The following is a 27,537-nucleotide window of genomic DNA, read 5'->3' on the forward strand; positions in this document are numbered from 1 at the left end:
TATGATATGGCTGATGCAGTTGAAGAAGGGCTTAGTCCCGAAACAGCGGCCTGTCCTGCTGCCGTTTATGCACTACAATAAAGAGCTTTATTTACATTTGAGTGGTGCCGACCCTTTTCGTTGTGTGGATCTGCAGTACTCCAGGAGGCACTGGGGTTTTGGGTACAGGCACACTCCATCTGTGGCTTTCCGGTGCTGCCTTTCATCTGTTTGTTTTATGTATATATCATAGTCTAGGGCCAATTTAGGGGGGAGCCAATTAACTTATCTATATGTTTTTAATAATAATAGCGGTGGCATAGCTTTGCATATAATTAGCACACTATTTGCACCAACTCAGAGTTATTGGCATGTCACTGACCAACACCAGTTATCAACTTGACAGAGAGCAGCAGAAGGTTGTGCTCATTACAGGTGGCCAATCATGGGCATACAATTTGCATCATGTTGGCATACAAGTCAGAGTTATTTGCATCTCACTGACCCTCCCTACACATAAAGCATTGGCCATACATGGAAAGCAGTATATTGTAAGGCTTGACGAGATAATGGAAGCAATGTGTTACTCCTGTGACAACAGACCTATATGTACTTATAGCAAGAAATCTGTGTTATGTTTGTAGAGCAATGTGGTGTCACTTACACATTTATTTATTTATCTTAAAGAGACACTGAAGCGAAAAAAAATGATGATATTATGATTTGTATGTGTAGCACAGCTAAGAAATAAAACATTAAGATCAGATACATCAGTGTAATTGTTTCCAGTACAGGAAGAGTTGAGAAACTCCAGTTGTTATCTCTATGCAAACAAGCCATTAAGCTCTCCGACTAAGTAAAGGGGCCCATACACTCAGCCGATTTTCTGGCCGACCGATCGATCCCGATCGATCGATCGATTGATCGTTTGCAAATCGGTTGACCAATCGACCGATCGATGGCCGATTTCGATCGATTTCGATGGATTTCCATCGAGCTGGCAGGGTGGAAAATGTAGGTCGATCTGATGAGATTGCTTATCAGTTTGCATTGGCCTTAATGGAAATCTGATGGCAAAAAAATGCCATCAGATCGAATTTCAATAGATTTCAGACTGAAATCTATTGGAATTCTATTCTGGTAAAAAATGTTCTAAAAACGCATCAGATAGATCATCAGATGCATTTCTTATCTATCTGCTGCCAATCTGACGAGTGTGTGGGCACCTTTAGTCGTGGAGAGGGCTGTTATCTGACTTTTATTATCTCAACTGTTCCTGGACTATTTACTTTTCCTCTGCTAGAGGAGAGGTCATTACTTCACAGACTGCTCTGAAAGACTCATTTTGAATGCTGAGTGTTGTGTAATCTGCACATATTATAGAATGATGCAATGTTAGAAAAAACACTATATACCTGAAAATAAAAGTATGAGAATATTTTCTTTGCTGCTAATCTTCTAGTAATTATTCATAGTACACAACCAATTCACTATATCATATTTTTTTTTTCGCTTCAGTGTCTCTTTAAGTATTTATATAGCGCTGACATATTACGCAGAGCTGTACAAGAGCATATATTATCTTGTCACTAACTGTCCCTCAAAGGGGCTCACAATCTAGTCCCTACCATAGTCATATGTCTATATATGTATTGTGTAGTGTATGTATCATAGTCTAGGGCCAATTTAGGGGGAAACCAATTAACTTATCTGCATGTTTTTGGGGTGTGGGAGGAAACCGGAGTGCCCAGAGGAAACCCATGCAGACACGGGGAGAACATACAAACTCCTTGCAGATGTTGACCTGGCTGGGATTCGAGCCAGGGACCCAGCGCTGCAAGGCGAGAGCGCTAACCAATACACCACCGTGCTGCTACATTAAAGCAAACCTAAATTTTAAAATGCTAAATGCCTCTAATACTCCACTCCACTCCACTCTACAGAGGACATTATTAGGGGTCATCCATGACAGACCCTTGTACCATGGATTCTCTCACTCCTCCTACTCCCTAGCAGTGGGTGGAGCACCCACAACCAGCAGCAAGAGGCACGCTGCCCATGTGACCAATCACTGACCCAGCTCAAGTATGGTCATAGGACTTGGCATACACATCTGCACTATGAATTTTACGGAAATGAAATCATAGTCATAGGTCTGTAGAGAAGCTGTATTTACCAGATGATCACTGTACACTGGGCTAATGGACTTTTCCATTCTTATTACCATTGTATCCTCGTGTCACTCATATGCCCCTTGTAATGTCCCTCTATCTCTCTCTTGTCCCCAATACTGCAAATGAAGATAATGTGCACCAGAGCTCCTCTACTGACCATATATGCTATTACTCCGTTGTTATTGCCTGATGAAGCAGGATCAAACCTGCGAAACGTGTTGCGCTTTGAGAACATTGTGAATAAATTGTTGTTTACTATAAAGCAACAATTTTTGGTGTCTTCTTGGAGGAGGTAAGTCCACCACCGCTTCCTCTTTCCTATTTTTAAACTGTTTTTAAGCCTTTTTATACTATGTTGGCGCCTCTGTTATACATCCTAGTATACTCTGCTTCAATAAATTCAAGAAAGCCCTCAAAAAACTTTTAAAAAGCTTACTGAATACTAACTCTACGGCCTTAACTAGTGTGTCCATCTCCCCTCCCTATAGACTGTAAGCCTTTGACAAGGTCCTCCCTTCCCTAGTGTACTCTACATGATCGTGTGCTCCTTTCCTATGACAGCCTCGTACTTGTATTACTGGGCCTACGTAACCAGCCCATATCACATGATCATGTATCTTGTACCCTCTGCCTTCCCTAGTGTAATCTACATGATCGTGTGCTCCTTTCCTATGACAGCCTCATACTTGTATTACTGGGCCTACGTAACCAGCCCATATCACATGATCATGTATCTTGTACCCTCTCCCTTCCCTAGTGTATTCTACATGATTATCCTAAAAAATCCGCGCTCATAAGCCACAAGTAGAACTCAACAGTTTACCACAGTGCTCCAATAAAAGTTCAGTTCTTTCCTTCCGGTACACTGTGGTGCATCCAGGCTGTTACCAGTATCGCTTTAGGCCACACGTCATATGCAAAAAAAGAAAAAAGAAAGAGAAAAACACAAATAGTGTAACACTGCGATTGCTTCAGAACCACCACCTCCCACGTGTGGTAATCGCCGTCACCCCGCTTCAAACAAACACCTAGTGCCAGGGACACCCCCCTTCGTGCATAGGGCGGAGCTACGGCACTCGTAACTGGTGAACAAGGAAGGAGGAAGCAACAGGAAGGACGCGAGCCTGGATGTACCACAGTGTACCGGAAGGAAAGAACTGAACTTTTATTGGAGCACTGTGGTAAACTGTTGAGTTCTACTTGTGGCTTATGAGCGCGGATTTTTTAGGATAATTTTTACTTATTGTTTGCACAAACGATTTAAATACGCGAACCACGTCTGCAAGTTTTAGTGTTGATCCTAAGCGCAATTTTGTGGATATATCTGTGTCAATTTGTGTTTTAAATTTGCAGCTATGGATTTGTTTGATAGTTCAAGGAGAAGAGCTATTAATTTAGATGAAATTTTTAAAGAAACAGCACCTGGGTCAGTTGATGTAGAAAGTGATTTTAGAACACTGCATACCACGTTAGGGAGAGAGCAACAAACTTGGTGGGATATTGCAGCCCTAAAGAAATATCATAAAGAGGGTATTGTACCTAAAAAACTCAGATGGGACCTCACTCCAGATGATGGTGAGGATACTGAAGAAAATAATGAGGAGTGGGAAACTTTTTTCACAAAGAGTGGGTTGGGATTGATGGAAATATTAATTAAAAGAAAAACAGCTAGATTAGAGAGATTGGGGGGTGAGATAGACCTAATGAAAACTAAGTTAGAGCCACATAAGAATACGGAACATTATATAGCAAGGAGTAAAAAAATACAGGAACAACTAGCCATTAGTGAGAAAAATATTATTGTCGACAAACAGAGAAAATTTGCTAGGGACTTTGATGCTCATAAACGTAAAATAGCTTATAAATGGCAGCCAATTGTGGAGAAACGGATTAAAGAAAAGAAAGAAAGAACTCAGGGTAATCAAATTAATGTGGTAACTGAGGATCAGGTAACAGCGCAGAGGGCCCCACCCCCACCTCCCCCACCCCCAGGGGTTCCTCAAGCCCCTTTGGACAATGGACCTAGGTCTTTTGTTTCGGGTGAGTATAAAAGAGGTGGAAGTAACAATAGAAGTGGGATTAGGGGACATTCACAATGGAGTGGCAATAGAAGGAATGACCAATTCCAATATAATCAACCGATTCCAATGTATAATAGATTTCAACCCCTGAGGGATGGAGATTATGAACAACCGGCTTTTTTGGCCCCGCGCCCAGGATATTGGAGGGAGGATTGGAGAGGAGGGAACTACGGGGAAGACCAATACCCAAGTCCAAGAAAAAGAGGGGTGGAAGGGGGTGTAGAGCTGGGAGGAGGGAACAAGCGAAGAAAGCAGTAGTAGGGGCAGGTATTTTTAACCTAAGTGGGGTAGAATTGGATAGAAAGGAATTGAAACTACTGGATCATGGTCTTAAATATGCCCCTAAGAAGAATCTGAATAAATTTGATGTTTTTATTGATGTACATAAATATACGAGACAACTTAATCTAAAGAAATATTTTTTACAAAAGGAGGGCCCGACTAACAGGGCAAATAGGGGTGGAGTAATTACTAAGTTTAAGAATGCTTCCACATTCAATCCTCCTGATATGTCTAATCGAAATACAGTGGAGATTTTTAAAGATAGGGTGTTGGAGGATGTGAGAAAAATGAGACCAGGTATGTTTGACAATATTCATGAAACGGTGGAAAGTTTATTACAAGGAAAGGACCTTGTGGTAAGATCTGCGGATAAGGGGGGTGGGGTGGTGATTTTGAGGAAAGAACAATATTTCCAAGAACTGGACAAATTAGTTTATGATGTATCCACATATGAGAAGCTTCCGGGTAATCCAACAGTGCAATATAAAAGGGAATTGGCACTCCTGTTGGATGAGGGCATGATGGCGGGGCTTTTGGAGAAGAGGGAGTGTGATTTTCTCGTTCCTTCCGCTCCGAGAGTGCCCGTCATCTATCAGTTGCCCAAAGTCCATAAGGACCCTGTCAACCCCCCTGGTCGACCAATATTAAGTGGAGTGGGTTCTTTGACCCACAGATTAGGTCAATATATAGACAGTTATTTACAGCCGGTGGTGCAGGCTCTGCCGAGGGTTCTGAAAGACACCAAACATGTATTGCAAATTTTGGATTCCTTGTGCATAGAAGGTGATATCCTGATGGCTACTGCAGATGTTGGGTCATTATATACCAACATCCCACACGAAGGGGGGATAGATGCAGTCAGGGACCTTTTAGCACAGGAAGTGGAAGTTCCCACAGCCCGGATTAACTTCATTATTGAGCTTTTAGATTTTTCCCTTAGGAAGAATTTTTTCTGGCATAAAGGGGATTTTTTTAGACAGATACACGGCTGTGCCATGGGGGCATCGTTTGCCCCTTCCCTGGCTAATCTTTATATGGCCCTATGGGAGGAGGAAGCGATAGAATTAGGGGGTGACCAGATTGTTTTATGGAAAAGGTATATAGATGACCTCCTCATCTTCTGGAAAGGAGATGAGGAGGAATTCATGCAATTCATGTCTGATGTGAACAACTTGAGACCTAACATTCAATTAACGTCTGAACATAGCAAGGTGAGTATACATTTTTTAGACCTAGAGATTACCCGAAAGGGAACAGGTTTTGACACAAGATGTCATTTCAAGCCAACGGATAGGAATGGTTATATAGAGACAGTGAGTTGTCACCACCCTAGTTGGCTAAGGGGAGTCCCTAAGGGACAGTTCACCCGTGTTCGGAGGAACTGCTCAAATATGGGGGACTATTTTTTACAGTCAGATGTTCTGAAGGAGAGATTCATTGAGAAGGGGTACAATCAAGATTGGTTAGGAGAGATACAACAGGAAGTTGCAAATATAGATCGGAGGGACTTGATACATTCACAGAAAGAGGTGAGTATAAATGAACGGGATCATTTTTCTTTTTTCTCTAATTTTTCGTCACAACATAGACAGGTGGAATCTATATTTAGAAAACATTGGGATATCTTACGGGGGGATCATGTCCTAAAGGGGGTATTACCTTCTAAACCATCATTTACATACAGGAGAGCCCCTAATTTGAAGAGCCAACTAGCTCCGAGTTGTGTGTCACCACCTACCCAGTCACGTTTCACTGGGTGGCAATCAGAAGGTTTTTTCCCTTGTAAGGGATGTAAATGCTGCAGAGAAGCGAAAGGGGTAAAGATAAAGGAAATAATCTCCAATGTGAGTGGTTGTTCGTTTAAATTAAGGAATTTTATTACGTGCTCTACCTCCTATGTCGTTTATGTGGTCTGGTGTACTTGTGGCCTACAATATGTGGGCCGCACCACCAGACCACTGAAGGACAGGATTGGTGAGCACATCACGAATATCCGTAAAGGATTTGAATCGCACAGTGTGTCGCTACATTTTAAGAAAGTGCATCAGTGTGATCCTACACATATGTTCTTTTGTGGTGTGGATAAATTAATCCCGGCTTGGAGGGGGTGCAATAGGGTTCGAGAGATATCTAAAAAAGAGACGCAATGGATATACAAATTAGATACGTTGGCCCCCAAAGGGTTAAATGTGGATTTAGATCTTAACTGTTTTATCAGTACAGCATGAGTCTGAACATGTAAGGGATAGGTTGTTCTCATTGTATGGTTATTTTATTGTATCCAGCTCTAATGGTGCTTCTATTAGTTTACCTGTATATTGGTTGCAGTAGTATATATAGGTTGCAGCCCCTTTATTTTACCTGTATAGAGGTTATAGTAATATAATGGAGAATGGAGGGTACTAATGTAAACTGGGGGTACTTCCAAAAGTATGTGTAGGGAGAGGCGATAAAATTATTTAGATTAGGAGTGTCGACATGTACTAGCTTAGGTGTATATTTGTAAGGGGAACGGCTCTGGAGGAATGCCGTTGTGATTTTTAAAAGAATCTTTTTATTCTATTTTTGTTTATGATTTTAAATAAAGTTTTTACTGCGCCGTGGAAGGGGAGGAGCTATTGACGTTTTTAGTCGCCGGTTTGCTGAGTGCCGTCAGCCCCTGATGAGTCACTAGTTGACGAAATGCATAGGGCGGAGCTACGGCACTCGTAACTGGTGAACAAGGAAGGAGGAAGCAACAGGAAGGACGCGAGCGTGAGAGTTGAATCCAGGACGGCATCTTACAGAGCGGTTGCCCGGGAACTACTTCTGTATTTACATGCTTGTGATCTACCTCCGCTTGTGAGTGCAATAATTTTATTTTTATAATTAAAAAGAAGATTTTACACTATTGTTGCGCTTTCTAGTTTTAGAGCTCTCATCTGGAGAAAGTGATTATCATCTTTGGAGTTTAACATCAGACCCCCTAAGTTGTCAATCCTGCCTCCGGATAATTGGGAGGATTCAGGGGTGAGTGCGGGCACGAAGGGGGGTGTCCCTGGCACTAGGTGTTTGTTTGAAGCGGGGTGACGGCGATTACCACACGTGGGAGGTGGTGGTTCTGAAGCAATCGCAGTGTTACACTATTTGTGTTTTTCTCTTTCTTTTTTCTTTTTTTGCATATGACGTGTGGCCTAAAGCGATACTGGTAACAGCCTGGATGCACCACAGTGTACCGGAAGGAAAGAACTGAACTTTTATTGGAGCACTGTGGTAAACTGTTGAGTTCTACTTGTGGCTTATGAGCGCGGATTTTTTAGGATAATTTTTACTTATTGTTTGCACAAACGATTTAAATACGCGAACCACGTCTGCAAGTTTTAGTGTTGATCCTAAGCGCAATTTTGTGGATATATCTATTCTACATGATTGTGTGCTCCTTTCCTATGACAGCCTTGTACTTGTATTACTGGACCTACCTAACCAGCCCACATCACATGATCATGTATCTTGTACCCTCTCCCTTCCCTAGTGTATTCTACATGATTGTGTGCTCCTTTCCTATGACTGCCTCATACTTGTCTTACTGAGCCTACCTAACCAGCCCAAATCACATGATCATGTATCTTGTACCCTCTCCCATCCCTAGTGTACTCTACATGATTGTGTGCTCCTTTCCTATGACCACCTTGTACTTGTATTACTGGGCCTACGTAACCAGCCCATATCACATGATCATGTATCTTGTACCCTCTCCCCTCCCTAGTGTATTCTACATGATCGTGTGCTCCTTTCCCATGACTGCCTCATACTTGTATTACTAAGACTACCTAACCAGCCCATATCACATGATCATGTATCTTGTACCCTCTCCCTTACCAAGTGTATTCTACATGATTGTGTGCTCCTTTCCTTTGACTGCCTCATACTTGTATTACTGAGACTACCTAACCAGCCCAAATCACATGATCATGCATCTTGTACTCTCTCCCTTCCCTAGTGTACTCTACATGATCGCGTGCTCCTTTCCTATGACAGCCTCGTACTTGTATTACTGGACCTACCTAACCAGCCCAAATCACATGATCATGTATCTTGTACCCTCTCCCTTCCCTAGTGTATTCTACATGATCGTGTGCTCCTTTCCTATGACAGCCTGTACTTGTATTACTGGGCCTACCTAAGCTGCCCAAATCACATGATCATGTATCCTGTACCCTCTCCCTTCCCTAGTGTAGTCTACATGATCGTGTGTTCCTTTCCTATGATAGCCTTGTACTTGTATTACTGGGCCTACCTAACCAGCCCACATCACATGATCATGTATCTTGTACCCTCTCCCATCCCTAGTGTACTCTACATGACCGTGTGCTCCTCTCCTATGACAGCCTGTACTTGTATTACTGGGCCTACCTAACCAGCCCTAATCACGTGATCATGTATCTTGTACCCTCTCCACGCCCTAGTGTATTCTACAGGATCATGTGCTCCTTTCCTATAACAGCCAGTACTTGTATTACTGGGCCTACCTAACCAGCCCAAATCACATGATCATATATCTTGTACCCTCTCCCTTCACTAGTGTATTCTACATGATCGTGTGCTCCTTTCCCATGACTGCCTCATACTTGTATTACTAAGACTACCTAACCAGCCCATATCACATGATCATGTATCTTGTACCCTCTCCCTTACCAAGTGTATTCTACATGATTGTGTGCTCCTTTCCTATGACAGCCTGTACTTGTATTACTGGACCTACCTAACCAGCCCAAATCACATGATCATGTATCTTGTACCCTCTCCCATCCCTAGTGTACTCTACATGACCGTATGCTCCTCTCCTATGACAGCCTGTACTTGTATTACTGGGCCTACCTAACCAGCCCAAATCACATGATCATGTATCTTGTACCCTCTCCATTCCCTAGTGTATTCTACATGATCGTGTGCTCCTTTCCTATGACAGCCTTGTACTTGTATTACTGGACCTACCTAACCAGCCCTAATCACGTGATCATGTATCTTGTACCCTCTCCCTTCCCTAGTGTACTCTACATGATCGCGTGCTCCTTTCCTATGACAGCCTCGTACTTGTATTACTGGACCTACCTAACCAGCCCAAATCATATGATCATGTATCTTGTACCCTCTCCCTTCCCTAGTGTATTCTACATGATCGTGTGCTCCTTTCCTATGACTGCCTCATACTTGTCTTACCGAGCCTACCTAAGCTGCCCAAATCACATGATCATGTATCCTGTACCCTCTCCCTTCCCTAGTGTATTCTACATGATTGTGTGCTCCTTTCCTATGACTGCCTCATACTTGTATTACTGGACCTACCTAACCAGCCCAAATCACATGATCATGTATCTTGTACCCTCTCCCTTCCCTAGTGTATTCTACATGATCGTGTGCTCCTTTCCTATGATAGCCTTGTACTTGTATTACTGGGCCTAGGTAACCAGCCCATATCACATGATCATGTATCTTGTACCCTCTCCCCTCCCTAGTGTATTCTACATGATCGTGTGCTCCTTTCCCATGACTGCCTCATACTTGTATTACTAAGACTACCTAACCAGCCCATATCACATGATCATGTATCTTGTACCCTCTCCCTTACCGAGTGTATTCTACATGATTGTGTGCTCCTTTCCTTTGACTGCCTCATACTTGTATTACTGAGACTACCTAACCAGCCCAAATCACATGATCATGTATCTTGTACCCTCTCCCTTCCCTAGTGTATTCTACATGATCGTGTGCTCCTTTCCTGTGACAGCCTCGTACTTGTATTACTGGGCCTACGTAACCAGCCCACATCACATGATCATGTATCTTGTACCCTCTCCCTTCCCTAGTGTATTCTACATGATCGTGTGCTCCTTTCCTATGACAGCCTGTACTTGTATTACTGGGCCTACCTAAGCTGCCCAAATCACATGATCATGTATCCTGTACCCTCTCCCTTCCCTAGTGTATTCTACATGATCGTGTGCTCCTTTCCTATGATAGCCTTGTACTTGTATTACTGGGCCTACCTAACCAGCCCAAATCACATGATCATGTATCTTGTACCCTCTCCCATCCCTAGTGTATTCTACATGATCGTGTGCTCCTTTCCTATGACAGCCTGTCACGGTCAGTTACCTGTCCAGGTGAGGCGGCTGGCACATGCGGATGCTGGCAGTCGTTCTGGGGGGTCTCGGCGGGCCTCCCGGCAGGGTGTTCTGTCGGGGCTCTCCAGCGCGCGTGGCGTTGTGCGGCGAAAGTGTTGGCACCGCAAGGTGTGGGCATGATTGCTGTGCACGCGCGCGCGCAAAGACGGCTGTTTTATGCATCTTCTTCTTGTTGTGCGTGCGTGCGTGTGCACGGGCGTGCGCGTGTGTATCGCGCATGTGCGTGTCCGTGTTTGCGCATGCGCGCGTGACGCGCTGCTCCGTGTGCGCGTGACGCACTACGTTGTGTGCGCGTCGCGCGGTGCGCGCCAAACGGCCTATTTAAGCCTGGAGAGCCCAGACCTCTGTGCTGTGGTATTGCAGCAAGTTTGCTCCCGTGACGTGACACTTTGTCTGCCTGATTCCTGACCTACTCCATGCTGAACCTTGCCTGTCTGATAACCCGCTCTGTTGCCGAACCCTGCTCTGTACGACTACCCGCTCTGCTGCCGAACCTTGCTTGTCTGATAACCCGCTCTGTTGCCGAACCCTGCTCTGTACGACTACCCGCTCTGCTGCCGAACCTTGCTTGTCTGATAACCCGCTCTGTTGCCGAACCCTGCCCGTCTGACTACCTGCTCTGCTACCGACCCCGGATTGCTCAAGGATCTGCGGTTCTACCAGTCTGTTACAGAACCTGCGTGGCAACATCATCTCTGGTGTACGGGTCATTGCAGTACCAGACCCGTCCTGCGGGAGTCTCCAGTTCCTGCTCACTCCAACGACTGGATCTGCGAGCACTCCTGCCCCGTGTTAACCCAAGGCACCTGTTTCCAGTTCAGGGCTTGGGGTTGATAAGCCGCAGGGGTTGCTGTCCTCAGCACATCGGTCTCCTTACCTTCAGGTACGTGACAGAATACCACAGCCATCACATGGAGACCGCTGAGGCAGCGAAGGTTTTGACCACCTTGTATGAACAGATGTCGGCCCTGACTGAGGCCATGAAGGAACTACAGGCTAGCCATTTACGCTTGGAAGGAAGAGTGGGAGAAATGTCTGCAACTGGGAACCAAGCTCCAGTAAACGTTCCTCCTCCAGCCGCTAGTCCAGTTCTCGCACCTCCTGCTGCAGCTCCTCTTCCACCTCCTCCTGAACCACGTGTAGTTATGCCAGATCGGTTCTCTGGAGACCGAACCAAGTTCCGAGCTTTCCGTCACTCATGTCAGCTTTACTTTAATCTGCAACCTCGCACTTATTACTGCGAAGAGGTAAAAGTGGGATTAATCATCTCCCTATTACAAGGGGAACCTCAAGCCTGGGCCCACAACCTTATGGATCAAGAACATGTATCTCTAGCCACATCGGAGACCCTGTTTGCAGCTATGGCAGTACTATATGACGATCCACAGCGTAGTGCTACTGCTGAAACCGCCTTGGGATATCTTCGTCAAAGCCGCCGGTCGGTGGAAGAGTACACTGCGGAGTTCCGTCGGTGGGCGGCCGACACCGACTGGAATGATTCAGCCCTGAGGTACCAATATCGGAAGGGTCTGTCAGCCTACATTAAAGATGAGTTATCACGTGCTGATGCTCCGACTACTTTGGAAACGCTCATTACTGCTGCAATCCAGATTGACAGACGGTTCCGGGAACGACAGCTGGAGAGATTCAGTGAACGCAGCCCACGCCCCAATTGGATACCTGCCTCCTCTGTTGGTGCTCCCGCTCCTGTGGCAGACCAAGATCAGCCAGAGCCGATGCAGATTGGGGTGATTCGTTCTCGTCTCTCCCCCGAAGAAAGACAAAGACGGCGTCAGGAGAACCTCTGTTTCTATTGTGGCTCAGCCGGTCACTTCCTAGATGCCTGCCCGATCCGCACCCCTGGTGAGAAGAAACAAATCATGCAGAATCCACATACATATAAGCTTCAGATTATTCGGCCATCCACTAATCATTTCTCTGTTCCTATCTCATTTCAGTTACCCGCAGGAAACCTTGAAGTATCAGCCATTATTGATTCAGGTGCATGCAGCTGCTTTATGGACATCACGTTTGCCACTAATCACCGGATACCTGTGCAGTTTAAACAGAATCCCCTTCTAATTCATCTAGCCGACGGTAGTGAAGTGAGCTCTGGTCCGGTTGTCTATGAGACATTACCTCTTGCTACCACCATCCAAGGATTACACCAGGAACAACTGAAGCTGGACCTCCTTACTTCACCGCTCCATCCAGTCATACTAGGACTACCCTGGCTTCAAGCCCACAATCCTGCTATTGATTGGTCATCCGGCACTGTGTCCTTTCCGTCCACCTATTGCGACAAGAGTTGTATACTGGAACAACCAAGAGCAGTGGGTACTCTTCTTTGCACATCTTCTTTGCAGGAAGCAATACCGGAACAGTATCATACTTTTCTTGATGTCTTTGACAAAAAGAAAGCGGATGCATTGCCTCCTCACCGGCCATATGATTGTCCCATTGATTTACTGCCTGGATCAGCAATCCCTTTTAGTCGAATGTTTCCCCTGTCAGAACCTGAGCAAGAAGTATTACGTGAATACATTGAAGAGAACGTGAGGAAGGGATTCATCCGACCTTCCAAGTCCTCTGCTGGCGCAGGAATTTTCTTTGTCCAAAAGAAAGATGGAACCCTCAGGCCTTGTGTTGACTACAGGGAATTGAACAAGGTTACAATCAAAAACAGGTACCCCTTACCACTTATGCCGGAACTATTCCAGAAATTAAGAGATGCCAAGATCTTTACAAAATTGGATCTGAGAGGTGCCTATAACCTAGTGAGGATAAGAGAAGGGGACGAGTGGAAGACTGCCTTTAGGTCACGATACAGTCATTTTGAGTACCTAGTTATGCCATTTGGACTTTGCAATGCACCAGCCACCTTTCAGCATTTCATTAATGATGTTCTCAGGGAGTTTATTGATCATTTTCTAGTAGTATATCTGGATGACATCCTGATTTTTTCAACATCCTTGGAGGAACACAGGAAACAAGTTTGTCAGGTTTTGGAGCGATTAAGACGTCACAACCTCTATGCTAAAGCTGAAAAGTGTGAATTTGAGCAACATACAATTCAGTTCCTGGGGCTTATTATCTCGGCAGAAGGCTTTACAATGGATCCCCAGAAAGTTCAAGCTATCCTTGAATGGCCAGCACCAATCAACAGAAAAGCAGTACAAAGATTTGTAGGATTTGCAAATTTCTATAGGAAATTTATTAGGAACTTTTCCGCCATTATTTTACCCATCACGAGGCTGACCCGACAACATATTCCGTTTAAATGGACAGAGGAAGCTCAATGCGCCTTTGAGAAGCTAAAGAAACTGTTCACTTCTGCATCCATTCTCAAGCACCCTGACCCGGCCATGCCATATATCCTGGAGGTGGACGCTTCAGACTCAGCAGTGGGTGCAGTGTTATCACAGAGATCGGGTGAAAAAGCAATTCTCTACCCCATAGCCTTCTTTTCCCGGAAATTGTCGGATGCGGAAAGGAATTATGACGTGGGAGACAGGGAATTGTTAGCTATTAAATATGCTTTGGAAGAATGGCGATACTTACTGGAAGGGGCTTCTCAGGATATCCTAATCTACACGGATCATAGAAACTTAGAGTATCTGAAGAAAGCAAAGAGACTTAACCCAAGACAAGCCAGATGGGCTCTTTTCTTTTCAAGATTTTCTTTCCATATCACATACCGCCCTGGTTCAAAGAATATCAAACCGGACGCATTGTCGCGCATGTTCCCTGAAGAAGAGATGCCAACAGTAATGGATACTATCCTTTCCAATCAGAATTTTTTATTAATACAACCGGAGCTAATAGAACGGCTCCGTCAGGATTCGGCAGACCCACCGGACAAGATGAAGACACAGTTGGTAGCCAAAGACGGGTTGTGGCTTTTCAAAGATAGGGTTTTTGTTCCAGAAAAACATCGGTTGGAAGTATTCAAACTGTGCCATGACCATCAGCTGACCGGTCACTTTGGAGTAGCAAAGACCCAGGAATTAGTCCAACGTTTTTTTTGGTGGCCTGCGTTGCAGAAAGATTGCGAAAACTATGTCAAGTCATGCCAAGTATGCAGCCGGAGCAAGGGGTCGAATCTCAAACCATGGGGATTGTTGAATCCACTACCTGTCCCTCCTAAACCATGGTATTCAATATCAATGGACTTTATTGTAGAATTACCAAATGCAGATGGGGCTAACACGATCTTCGTAGTGGTAGATCGATTGACGAAGATGGCGCATTTTATTCCCATGATGAACTTACCTTCTGCAAGAATTACTGCTATGACCTTCATCAAGGAGATTGTAAGGTTGCATGGGGTTCCTAATGACATTGTATCAGACAGGGGAACTCAGTTCACTTCACAGTTTTGGAAAGCACTCTGTCAAATACTCAATATCCGGTTACATTTTTCATCAGCATATCATCCACAATCCAACGGACAAACTGAACGCACAAATCAAACACTGGAACAATATCTCAGATGCTTCATTTCAGGGTCACAGGATAATTGGGCTCAATTATTGCCATCCGCGGAATTTGCCTACAACAATTCAGTCCATACGTCCACTAAGCAATCCCCATTCTTTGCCAACTATGGGTTTAATCCTTCATTTTTACCTGGTATAGTGAAAGAATCTCCAGTTCCTGCAGCAGAAGAATTGGCCAAGTGGTTGGTTCAGAATAATCAACTCCTTCAGCGATCAATGACTCAGGCTCAGGAGGACTTTAAAAAGAAGGCTGATTGTCACAGGAGGGGAGATGTGAACTTGGAAGTGGGGGACCAGGTATACCTATCAACCAAGAACTTGAGACTTACATGCCCATCGAAGAAGCTAGGTCCTAAATTTATTGGGCCTTTTAAAATTAGAAGAAGGATTGGACAATCAGCTTATGAACTTGAATTACCTAGCAACCTCAGAATTCATCCTGTCTTTCACGTTTCTCTGTTAAAGCCAGTACATCCGGACCTCTTTCCTGGACAGAATTCAGGACCACCTTCACCAGACATAGTGAATGGAGAAGAGGAATATGAAGTGGAAGATATTCTGGATTCCAGATGTAGGGGTAGTCGGGTACAATATCTCATTAAATGGAAGAACTATGGAGCAGAGGACAACACCTGGGAACCAGCCTCTTTTGTTCATGCACCTGCTTTGGTGAGACGGTTCCATCAGAGGTGTCCAGATAAACCAAGACCAGGAGGCATCCGGAGGCTGCCCGTAAGGGGGGGGCATTGTCACGGTCAGTTACCTGTCCAGGTGAGGCGGCTGGCACATGCGGATGCTGGCAGTCGTTCTGGGGGGTCTCGGCGGGCCTCCCGGCAGGGTGTTCTGTCGGGGCTCTCCAGCGCGCGTGGCGTTGTGCGGCGAAAGTGTTGGCACCGCAAGGTGTGGGCATGATTGCTGTGCACGCGCGCGCGCAAAGACGGCTGTTTTATGCATCTTCTTCTTGTTGTGCGTGCGTGCGTGTGCACGGGCGTGCGCGTGTGTATCGCGCATGTGCGTGTCCGTGTTTGCGCATGCGCGCGTGACGCGCTGCTCCGTGTGCGCGTGACGCACTACGTTGTGTGCGCGTCGCGCGGTGCGCGCCAAACGGCCTATTTAAGCCTGGAGAGCCCAGACCTCTGTGCTGTGGTATTGCAGCAAGTTTGCTCCCGTGACGTGACACTTTGTGTGCCTGATTCCTGACCTACTCCATGCTGAACCTTGCCTGTCTGATAACCCGCTCTGTTGCCGAACCCTGCTCTGTACGACTACCCGCTCTGCTGCCGAACCTTGCTTGTCTGATAACCCGCTCTGTTGCCGAACCCTGCTCTGTACGACTACCCGCTCTGCTGCCGAACCTTGCTTGTCTGATAACCCGCTCTGTTGCCGAACCCTGCCCGTCTGACTACCTGCTCTGCTACCGACCCCGGATTGCTCAAGGATCTGCAGTTCTACCAGTCTGTTACAGAACCTGCGTGGCAACATCATCTCTGGTGTACGGGTCATTGCAGTACCAGACCCGTCCTGCGGGAGTCTCCAGTTCCTGCTCACTCCAACGACTGGATCTGCGAGCACTCCTGCCCCGTGTTAACCCAAGGCACCTGTTTCCAGTTCAGGGCTTGGGGTTGATAAGCCGCAGGGGTTGCTGTCCTCAGCACATCGGTCTCCTTACCTTCAGGTACGTGACACAGCCTGTACTTGTATTACTGGGCCTACCTAACCAGCCCAAATCACATGATCATGTATCTTGTACCCTCTCCATTCCCTAGTGTATTCTACATGATCGTGTGCTCCTTTCCTATGACAGCCTTGTACTTGTATTACTGGACCTACCTAACCAGCCCTAATCACGTGATCATGTATCTTGTACCCTCTCCACTCCCTAGTGTATTCTACATGATCGTGTGCTCCTTTCCTATGACAGCCTTGTACTTGTATTACTGGACCTACCTAACCAGCCCAAATCACCTGATCATGTATCTTGTACCCTCTCCCTTCCCTAGTGTATTCTACATGATCGTGTGCTCCTTTCCTATGACAGCCTTGTACTTGTATTACTGGACCTACCTAACCAGCCCAAATCACCTGATCATGTATCTTGTACCCTCTCCCTTCCCTAGTGTATTCTACATGATCGTGTGCTCCTTTCCTATGACAGTCTCGTACTTGTATTACTGGGCCTACCTAACCAGCCCAAATCACCTGATCATGTATCTTGTACCCTCTCCCTTCCCTAGTGTATTCTACATGATCGTGTGCTCCTTTCCTATGACAGTCTCGTACTTGTATTACTGGGCCTACCTAACCAGCCCAAATCACCTGATCATGTATCTTGTACCCTCTCCCTTCCCTAGTGTATTCTACATGATCGTGTGCTCCTTTCCTATGACAGTCTCGTACTTGTATTACTGGGCCTACCTAACCAGCCCAAATCACCTGATCATGTATCTTGTACCCTCTCCCTTCCCTAGTGTACTCTACATGACCGTGTGCTCCTCTCCTATGACAGCCTGTACTTGTATTACTGGGCCTACCTAACCAGCCCATATCACGTGATCATGTATCTTGTACCCTCTCCCTTCCCTAGTGTATTCTACATGATCGTGTGCTCCTTTCCTATGACAGCCTGTACTTGTATTACTGGACCTACCTAACCAGCCCAAATCACATGATCATGTATCTTGTACCCTCTCCCATCCCTAGTGTACTCTACATGACCGTGTGCTCCTCTCCTATGACAGCCTGTACTTGTATTACTGGGCCTACCTAACCAGCCCAAATCACATGATCATGTATCTTGTACCCTCTCCATTCCCTAGTGTATTCTACATGATCGTGTGCTCCTTTCCTATGACAGCCTTGTACTTGTATTACTGGACCTACCTAACCAGCCCTAATCACGTGATCATGTATCTTGTACCCTCTCCCTTCCCTAGTGTACTCTACATGATCACGTGCTCCTTTCCTATGACAGCCTCGTACTTGTATTACTGGACCTACCTAACCAGCCCAAATCATATGATCATGTATCTTGTACCCTCTCCCTTCCCTAGTGTATTCTACATGATCGTGTGCTCCTTTCCTATGACTGCCTCATACTTGTCTTACCGAGCCTACCTAAGCTGCCCAAATCACATGATCATGTATCCTGTACCCTCTCCCTTCCCTAGTGTATTCTACATGATTGTGTGCTCCTTTCCTATGACTGCCTCATACTTGTATTACTGGACCTACCTAACCAGCCCAAATCACATGATCATGTATCTTGTACCCTCTCCCTTCCCTAGTGTATTCTACATGATCGTGTGCTCCTTTCCTATGATAGCCTTGTACTTGTATTACTGGGCCTACCTAACCAGCCCAAATCACATGATCATGTATCTTGTACCCTCTCCCATCCCTAGTGTACTCTACATGATTGTGTGCTCCTTTCCTATGACCACCTTGTACTTGTATTACTGGGCCTAGGTAACCAGCCCATATCACATGATCATGTATCTTGTACCCTCTCCCCTCCCTAGTGTATTCTACATGATCGTGTGCTCCTTTCCCATGACTGCCTCATACTTGTATTACTAAGACTACCTAACCAGCCCATATCACATGATCATGTATCTTGTACCCTCTCCCTTACCGAGTGTATTCTACATGATTGTGTGCTCCTTTCCTTTGACTGCCTCATACTTGTATTACTGAGACTACCTAACCAGCCCAAATCACATGATCATGTATCTTGTACCCTCTCCCTTCCCTAGTGTACTCTACATGATCGCGTGCTCCTTTCCTATGACAGCTTCGTACTTGTATTACTGGACCTACCTAACCAGCCCAAATCACATGATCATGTATCTTGTACCCTCTCCCTTCACTAGTGTATTCTACATGATCGTGTGCTCCTTTCCTGTAACAGCCTCGTACTTGTATTACTGGGCCTACGTAACCAGCCCACATCACATGATCATGTATCTTGTACCCTCTCCCTTCCCTAGTGTATTCTACATGATCGTGTGCTCCTTTCCTATGACAGCCTGTACTTGTATTACTGGACCTATCTAACCAGCCCTAATCACATGATCATGTATCTTGTACCCTCTCCCTTCCCTAGTGTATTCTACATGATTGTGTGCTCCTTTCCTATGACAGCCTGTACTTGTATTACTGGGCCTACCTAAGCTGCCCAAATCACATGATCATGTATCCTGTACCCTCTCCCTTCCCTAGTGTATTCTACATGATCGTGTGCTCCTTTCCTATGATAGCCTTGTACTTGTATTACTGGGCCTACCTAACCAGCCCAAATCACATGATCATGTATCTTGTACCCTCTCCCATCCCTAGTGTATTCTACATGATCGTGTGCTCCTTTCCTATGACAGCCTGTACTTGTATTACTGGGCCTACCTAAGCTGCCCAAATCACATGATCATGTATCCTGTACCCTCTCCCTTCCCTAGTGTATTCTACATGATCGTGTGCTCCTTTCCTATGATAGCCTTGTACTTGTATTACTGGGCCTACCTAACCAGCCCAAATCACATGATCATGTATCTTGTACCCTCTCCATTCCCTAGTGTATTCTACATGATCGTGTGCTCCTTTCCTATGACAGCCTTGTACTTGTATTACTGGACCTACCTAACCAGCCCTAATCACGTGATCATGTATCTTGTACCCTCTCCACTCCCTAGTGTATTCTACATGATCGTGTGCTCCTTTCCTATGACAGCCTTGTACTTGTATTACTGGACCTACCTAACCAGCCCAAATCACCTGATCATGTATCTTGTACCCTCTCCCTTCCCTAGTGTATTCTACATGATCGTGTGCTCCTTTCCTATGACAGCCTTGTACTTGTATTACTGGACCTACCTAACCAGCCCAAATCACCTGATCATGTATCTTGTACCCTCTCCCTTCCCTAGTGTATTCTACATGATCGTGTGCTCCTTTCCTATGACAGTCTCGTACTTGTATTACTGGGCCTAACTAACCAGCCCAAATCACCTGATCATGTATCTTGTACCCTCTCCCTTCCCTAGTGTATTCTACATGATCATGTGCTCCTTTCCTATGACAGTCTCGTACTTGTATTACTGGGCCTACCTAACCAGCCCAAATCACCTGATCATGTATCTTGTACCCTCTCCCTTCCCTAGTGTATTCTACATGATCGTGTGCTCCTTTCCTATGACCGCCTCATACTTGTATTACTGGGCCTACCTAACCAGCTCATATCACATGATCATGTATCTTGTACCCTCTCCCTTCCCTAGTGTATTCTACATGATCATGTGCTCCTTTCCTATGACAGTCTCGTACTTGTATTACTGGGCCTACCTAACCAGCCCAAATCACCTGATCATGTATCTTGTACCCTCTCCCTTCCCTAGTGTACTCTACATGACCGTGTGCTCCTCTCCTATGACAGCCTGTACTTGTATTACTGGGCCTACCTAACCAGCCCACATCACATGATCATGTATCTTGTACCCTCTCCCTTCCTTAGTGTATTCTACATGATTGTGCGCTGCATAATATGTTGGTGCTTTATAACTACAATAAATAATAATAACAATTATAGAGTCAAATGATTAAAAGAAGAACTTATCTTCTCTTTTCTTTTGTGTTCTGCATTTCTTTTCTAGTTTCTATGTCCTCTGCCTCCAGAAGACTGAACTCATTTTTTTCACGCAGAGGTGCTTATAGCAACATCTACAGAATAGTCCATCCTACCCTGAGTGAGGCCCTGTAATATTGCTCTCTTTGCTTTTTCATTTATTTTCATATATAAATATCAATAAAAAGCTATTGTTAAATAAAAGGCCTGTCTGGCGGCAACTAGGAGTGGAAAACCACTTCGAGAACCTTACTTTAACCTGTCACTTTCTGTGGATCTGTCACTAGCAACTTAAAGTGGACCTGAACTCTTGCACAGGACAGAAGGAAGACATAGAGAAATGCACTTTGTGTAAATTAAGAGAGTTTAGCCGTTCTAATTCCTCCTCATCTGTGACTAATCACAGCTGTTATTTGATCTCTCAGCTGTGTCAGCTCAGGAATCTTCTCTGCCATGGCAGAGCAGGTAATTTGTAAACACAGAATGTGATCAATATGTCTGCTTCCATGAAAGCAGGAAGTAGGCACAATGAAGAGTTATTGTAGGAGATCCTGACAGTCCATGCGACGTGCAAAATCTATCAATATAACATTAAGGAGGCCGTCATGCTATAGTATATAGTATAAATAGGGGTGTATTAAGTATAAGTGGGGGAGCATTAAGTATAAATGGGGGAGCATTAAGTATAAATGGGGGAGTATTAAGTATAAATGGGGGAGAATTAAGTATAAGCGTGGAGTTGCGTGGACCTTGATGTGTCAAAGTCTCCATATCAGCAGATCTGTCTAGCCCAGGCATGGCAAACTTGGCCCTCCTGCAGGAACTACAAGTCCCACAATGCATTGCAGGAGTCTGACAGCCACAGTCATGACTCATAAAGGCAAATGCACTGTGGGACTTGTAGTTCTGTAACTGCTGGAGGGATGAGTTTGCCCATACCTAGTCTAGCCTCACCCTGCAGATGTGCAGAGCACTGCTGCCGGTATTGGATGCACTAAGGGAGAAGCACTTACACTACAGGCAGGGATACCCCTTTCAGCTACATGAAGGTGAATCGGCTTTCCTGTCCTCACCGAAGGACTTACCGAGAATTCTGCTTTATCCTGGACCTCCCACCGATAAAGCTTTGTGAATGGCCTCTGGGAACGCCGGAGACTTGTGGAGAAGCAGATGGTGCACTGCTGGCCACAGAGGGAAGTGCAGGAATCAGACATCTTCCCAGACCAGCCACACTGGGTGAGATCTTTCTTACTGTGAGGTTTGTCATATTCGAGTGATGCCTTAAAGGATACCCGAGGTGACATGGGACATGCTGAGATAGACATGTGTATGTACAGTGCCTATCACACAAATAACTATGCTGTGTTCTTTTTTTTCTTTCTCTGCCTGAAAGAGTTAAATATCAGGTATGTAAGTGGCTGACTCAGTCCTGACTCAGATAGGAAGTGACTACACTGTGACCCTCACTGATAAGAAATTCCAGCTATAAAACACTTTCCTAGCAGAAAATGAGATAAAAAGAGGAATTTCTTATCAGTGAGGGTCACACTGTAGTCACTTCCTGTCTGAGTCAGGACTGAGTCAGCCACTTACATACCTGATATTTAACTCTTTCAGGCAGAGAAAGAAATAAAAAATGAATACAGCATAGTTATTTGTGTGCTAGGCACTGTACATACACATGTCTATCTCATCAAGTCATATGTCAGTTCGGGTATCCTTTAATGGGTCTCTTATCAAGGAGCCTCCACCTCGGTTAGCTGTTCACAGAGCTCCTGTTGGTTAGAATGGCTCTGTTGCCCTCTTTGCCGCATGGACCCTGGCATACGGGTTATGACCGGACGGGTTACATTTTTTAACACACATATGCTTTTCCCTGTTCTTGTAAAGTCTGTTGCTGTGGGGACGGGATGGCTATGCTCTCCTCACCGCTCCCTTGTGCATATGCTTTGTATTGTTCATGCCAGGAGAGGCATAGTCCTCACAGCCCAGACCCACCATCATCCTAAAGTGTGGACTGTGAATCCCTGACAACCTCATTTGCTTTGTGGTTCATTCAAATCTGCATCTTAGCTTCAACTGCGCTACAACTTGTGGCCCTGCCCTTCAGACATACTACAGCTTGTGGCCCCTCCCAACAGATTCACAACAATGTGCGGCCCCGCCCCTCAGACTCACTACAACTTGTGGCCCCGCCCCTGAGACGCAATACAACTTGTGGCTCTGCCCCTCAGACACACTGCAGCTTGTGGCCCCCCCCAGACACATTACAGCTTGTGGCTCCGCTCCTGAAACTCACTACAACTTGTGGCCTCATCCCTCAGACTCACTACAACTTGCAGCCCCTCCCCTGCAGCCAATCCATCAATCCCTTGTCTTGCTATTTACAGCTTGCCGCTCCGTGCAGCGGCTCTGTTGCAGCGGCCGCAGCTCACTCTGTCCCTTTACTTCCATCTATTGTGCAGCCTATCAGGTGAGCGGACTCCGCACAGGCTATTGGCGGAGTCTCACTCCGCCTAGCGCCTCATATCAGCAGGGGGCGGGCACCGGGCAGCCCGCACACCTATCAATCGAGAGGAGGTGAGCTCACTCCTCTCTCCCCTAATGTCTGCCTAGTGTGCAGTGGCTGCCTACCAGCTGAGCGGGTAGCAGACTCCGCCCGCATGCACTCTCTATGCATCCTATTAGATGGAATCGATATTCTAGCTTTCCAAAACACCCTATCTGAGTTAAATTGTATAAGAGATATAACCACCAACTTGAAAAGTGCAGTAACTGCTATCATGTGTTGATGTGAGCATGATAAAGTCTCCCAGCACAAGGCCATTACCTAACCCTAACCCCAACCCCTAGTGCTAAAGCTTGATTAGAAAAAAAAATCGTGCATCGAATCGAAATTGCAATTTCTGACTGAAATCGAGCAATTCAATCTTTTCCTGAAATCGTTCAGGCCTAATCCCAATGACTGAACTCCTGAAATATAAGCAAAACCAGAAAGAGGAACGTGTCCCTTTGGTTGTCAACTACAACCCACACCTGGAAATCTTAAGGAGGATTGCTAAGGAACTTCATCCCATTTTACACAAGGATTACAGACTAAGAAAGATATTCCCTAAACCTCCCCTCTTGTCATATTGGCAACCACACAATCTAAAACAGATGATTGTCAGGAGTTCTTTGAATAGACCACAACAAAACGGAACATCACCCTGCCGACAAAACAAGTGTGGGACCTGCAGACACATCTACTCCACTGATAGGTTAATGATACCAGGTTCCCAACAGGAGTACAGAGTACAAGGCACATTTTCCTGTGGATCCACCAATCTGGTATATCTGATCATGTGTGCTAAATGCCCCAATGTTATGTACATGGTAGAAACTGGACAACCTCTCCACAAACGTATGAATGGACACAGGCACACTATTAATGATACCAAATCTGGACTCCCAGTTGCTACACACTTTCGGTCCAACGGACACAGCATGGATGATCTTCGTGTCACTGCCCTGAAGGGCGGCTTCAAAATGTCAAATGATCGATTAATAGCAGAAACAAAATTTATAAAGTGGTTCAAAGCTGTGGACAAAGTCTTGAATAATGACAAAACTTTTTATACTGGTATGAGGCGGATTATATTTAATGCCATAACTCTTTCTCAGCCTTTATTGCATCCATTCTGCTTGTAACTAAACTTGTGAACTTGGAATTTACGATGCCTCTGTGACAGTCTGACTCCCAGGTCTGTGAGCATGGTGTAAACAAGGATCCTTATCTTAACAACCTCCCACCCCATTTAGATGTTCTGTTTCACTTAAGGCATCTTAATGACATGTAATTATGCTTGAAAAAAAATCTATGTATCCCCTTTTGATGTTGCATGTATAGTATATAGCTGTCTGTTCCATAAGCTTGCAAGCAAACAGGACTGAAGCCCGACAAAGGCTGCAAAGCCGAAAGCTCGCTTACTCTTATTCTTTTAAGTTAGCCAATAAATGGTATTATCCTGATTCAAAAACGTCTTGCTTTTACTGATGGCTAACACGGTACAATACCCTACTGCTACTAGATATAAATACAATTTAGTGAGTGACTCTCAGAGTTGGAAAGTCCTCACCTAATCAGCATTGTATTTCTGCTATGAGATGTATCAGGAGGCTTCTTATACATCCATCACCTCCCCCTCTCCACAGAACAGAACATATTCCAAAGCAATTAGGGCAGGGAACCAATGGCTCGGGAGCCAGAGGTGACTCTTTTGATGGCTACATCTGGCTCACAGACTAATCAGTGGGGGTTGATTCGCTAAGCTTCACTGCTCAAGCAGCGCAGCTTAGTGTGGCAGCGCAAGAAAAAGTACTGCTGTAGCATACACTGTTAACTTACTCACGCTCCCCCCAAAACTAACGGCCGCTACAACTGTAACACTCTGGACCCTGTCAGGTCCAGTGACTTTGTAGGACAAGATCCCCGCACAGAATAAACTGCCTGTCACTTGACAGCCTATTGGGCCAAAGTACAGGGATCTCGTCCTACAAAGTGAATCAACCCCCAAGTCAGCTAGCTAATTGTACAAGCTGTTAGTCAGCATTTCTCCTGTCTGGGAAATTGCTGATGTTGCTGTAACCCAAGAGAAGCTGAAGACGTGTCTGACACTTCTGGCGGATCAACTGTGTACACATCACCATGGCGACAGGGACATAAGTCCTCTGCTGTGCATGCGCACTGTCCCAGTTTGAAACCTATTGTACGGCTCTCGCAGGATTACATTTTAAAATAAGTGGCGTTTATGGCTTTCTCAGCCAAAAAGGTTCCTGATCCCTGAATGAGGGTGTATACACTGTTATCATTACTAAGCTGTCAGCAAATACAATCAAGAATAATAGCTTTGGATGACAAAAAAATTCTAAAATGAGTACATAGCATAACCCCTAATATGGCAAGTCTGTGAGCAGGGACACAGTTATAATAACTAAAAATATTCAATATTTTGTTTATTACTTACCTGTTCTACCCTCTATAAGCAGATCCTTATCCCTAGTTGTCCTCATCATGTCGCCCTCCTCCATAGACTGCTGATCACTCCTCACATACATCTCTTCTTCCTCTTCTTTAATCACTCTTATTATTAAACCACCCATACACTGCTGATCACTCCTCACATACGTCTCTTCATCTTCTTCTTCTACTTTAATTGTCCTCATTATGTCAAAGTCGTCCATAGACTGCTGATCATCCCTCACATACATCTCTTCTTCTTCCTCTTTAATTGTCCTCATCATGTCTCCCTCCTCCATACACTGATGATCACGCCTCATATATGTCTCTTCTTCTTCCTCTTTAATTGTCCTCTTCATGTCACCCTCCTCCATAGATTGCTGATCACTCCTCACATACGTCTCTTCTTCTTCCTCTTTAATTGTCCTCATCCTGTCACCCTCCTCCATAGACTGCTGATCACTCCTCTCTTGTTCTTTGAGCTCAGATCTTAGTTCTGAAAAGGAGAACAGATTATAGCTGTAAGATATTAGGAGTAATAAACAGAGCACAGAAAAGAACATAATTTGCTAGGGGGTGATAATATCCCATAAGCTGTGGTATCTGCACATTCAGTACCACAGTCCTCTCTTCCAGTGTGCCTTGCTCATCATCTGGTGCTTCTCTCCTCCTCTCCATGCTCACATTCCTGGGAGGTTACAGCAGTGCCGGCAGCGGTAGATGGATGAGGATGTGAGGAGAGGACAGCTGGAGACAGAGGGAGATAGGAGCAGAGGCATGTAGCTAATTAGCTATACATTATCATTACTTATGGCTCTGGCACCTGATGAACTAGGCAGATGGCATATCCTGACCATACCTGAGCCCACCTGTCCATCACCTACTAACCCCAAACCCTCCAAGAGCCATAGCAACAAACCTCCCAGCTGGGACAGTGCCAATACCAGGACCAAAGCAGCAGAGGCCACCCAACCCTCTCCAGCTGCAGCCTCCATCTCCTCTGCCTGTCCTACCAGCCACGCCGCTTGTTACCTGGCTCCACCCCCTAGCTGTGACCCACCAGCCATCATCTTTGTGCAGACTCTCCTACTGCAGGACATAAACCTCCTGTGACTGCAGTAATAAACACAGATGATACCAGGTGTATTTAGCTACATAATTTCTAGCATAATAAGTAATAGAAATCCACAGAAAAGGTAATACAGAAAATGTGCATATGTGTGAGGCACCAGCTGGAGGTGGCAGCTGCTCCACAAGGATCTTATGGGCTCAGTATTCCATGGCATACAGGATCGGCCAGTCACAGCTCCACTCCGCACTATTCACAGATTATATTCTTCTCTATGTCTCCATCCCTGAGATGCAATTATCTAACCTAATTCCCCATTCAGATACTTTGTACCATTCTCAGGAATAAAGGCCGACTACCCTAAAAGCAAAATAATTTTCTTCACTGTAAATTCTTTCTCTGAAGATGTATGCGGCTGGATTCCTGCTCACAACCTTTATAGCACTAAAAAGTATAACATTTCCATCAGACATCTCTCAGCCATATACACTTTGTCACTCCAGTCATTAATAACACAGTAATGAAGCTTAAAGAGGAACTTCAGCCTAAACAAACATACTGTCATTAAGTTACATTAGTTATGTTAATTAAAATAGATAGGTAATATAATCTCTTACCCACCCTGTTTTAAAAGAACAGGCAAATGTTTGTGATTTCTTGAGGGCAGAAATCTTTT

At 45.2% G+C, this 27,537-nt stretch overlaps 1 protein-coding gene across 1 annotated transcript in view; it reads right to left on the reverse strand.

The window, feature by feature from the left end:
• Positions 1-27,537, reverse strand: part of LOC137537263 (zinc finger protein 850-like) — a 99,255-nt gene that overhangs the window by 57,553 nt on the left and 14,165 nt on the right. Inside the window, exon 2 of the mRNA XM_068259349.1 lies at positions 25,800-26,288. Within this exon, the coding sequence (XP_068115450.1) occupies positions 25,800-26,241 (442 nt within the window). The 5' untranslated portion in view covers positions 26,242-26,288. The remainder of the gene's footprint in view (positions 1-25,799; positions 26,289-27,537) is intronic.

The sequence above is a fragment of the Hyperolius riggenbachi genome, chromosome 10 (assembly GCF_040937935.1).
Source record: "Hyperolius riggenbachi isolate aHypRig1 chromosome 10, aHypRig1.pri, whole genome shotgun sequence".
Classification (NCBI taxonomy): domain Eukaryota; kingdom Metazoa; phylum Chordata; class Amphibia; order Anura; family Hyperoliidae; genus Hyperolius; species Hyperolius riggenbachi.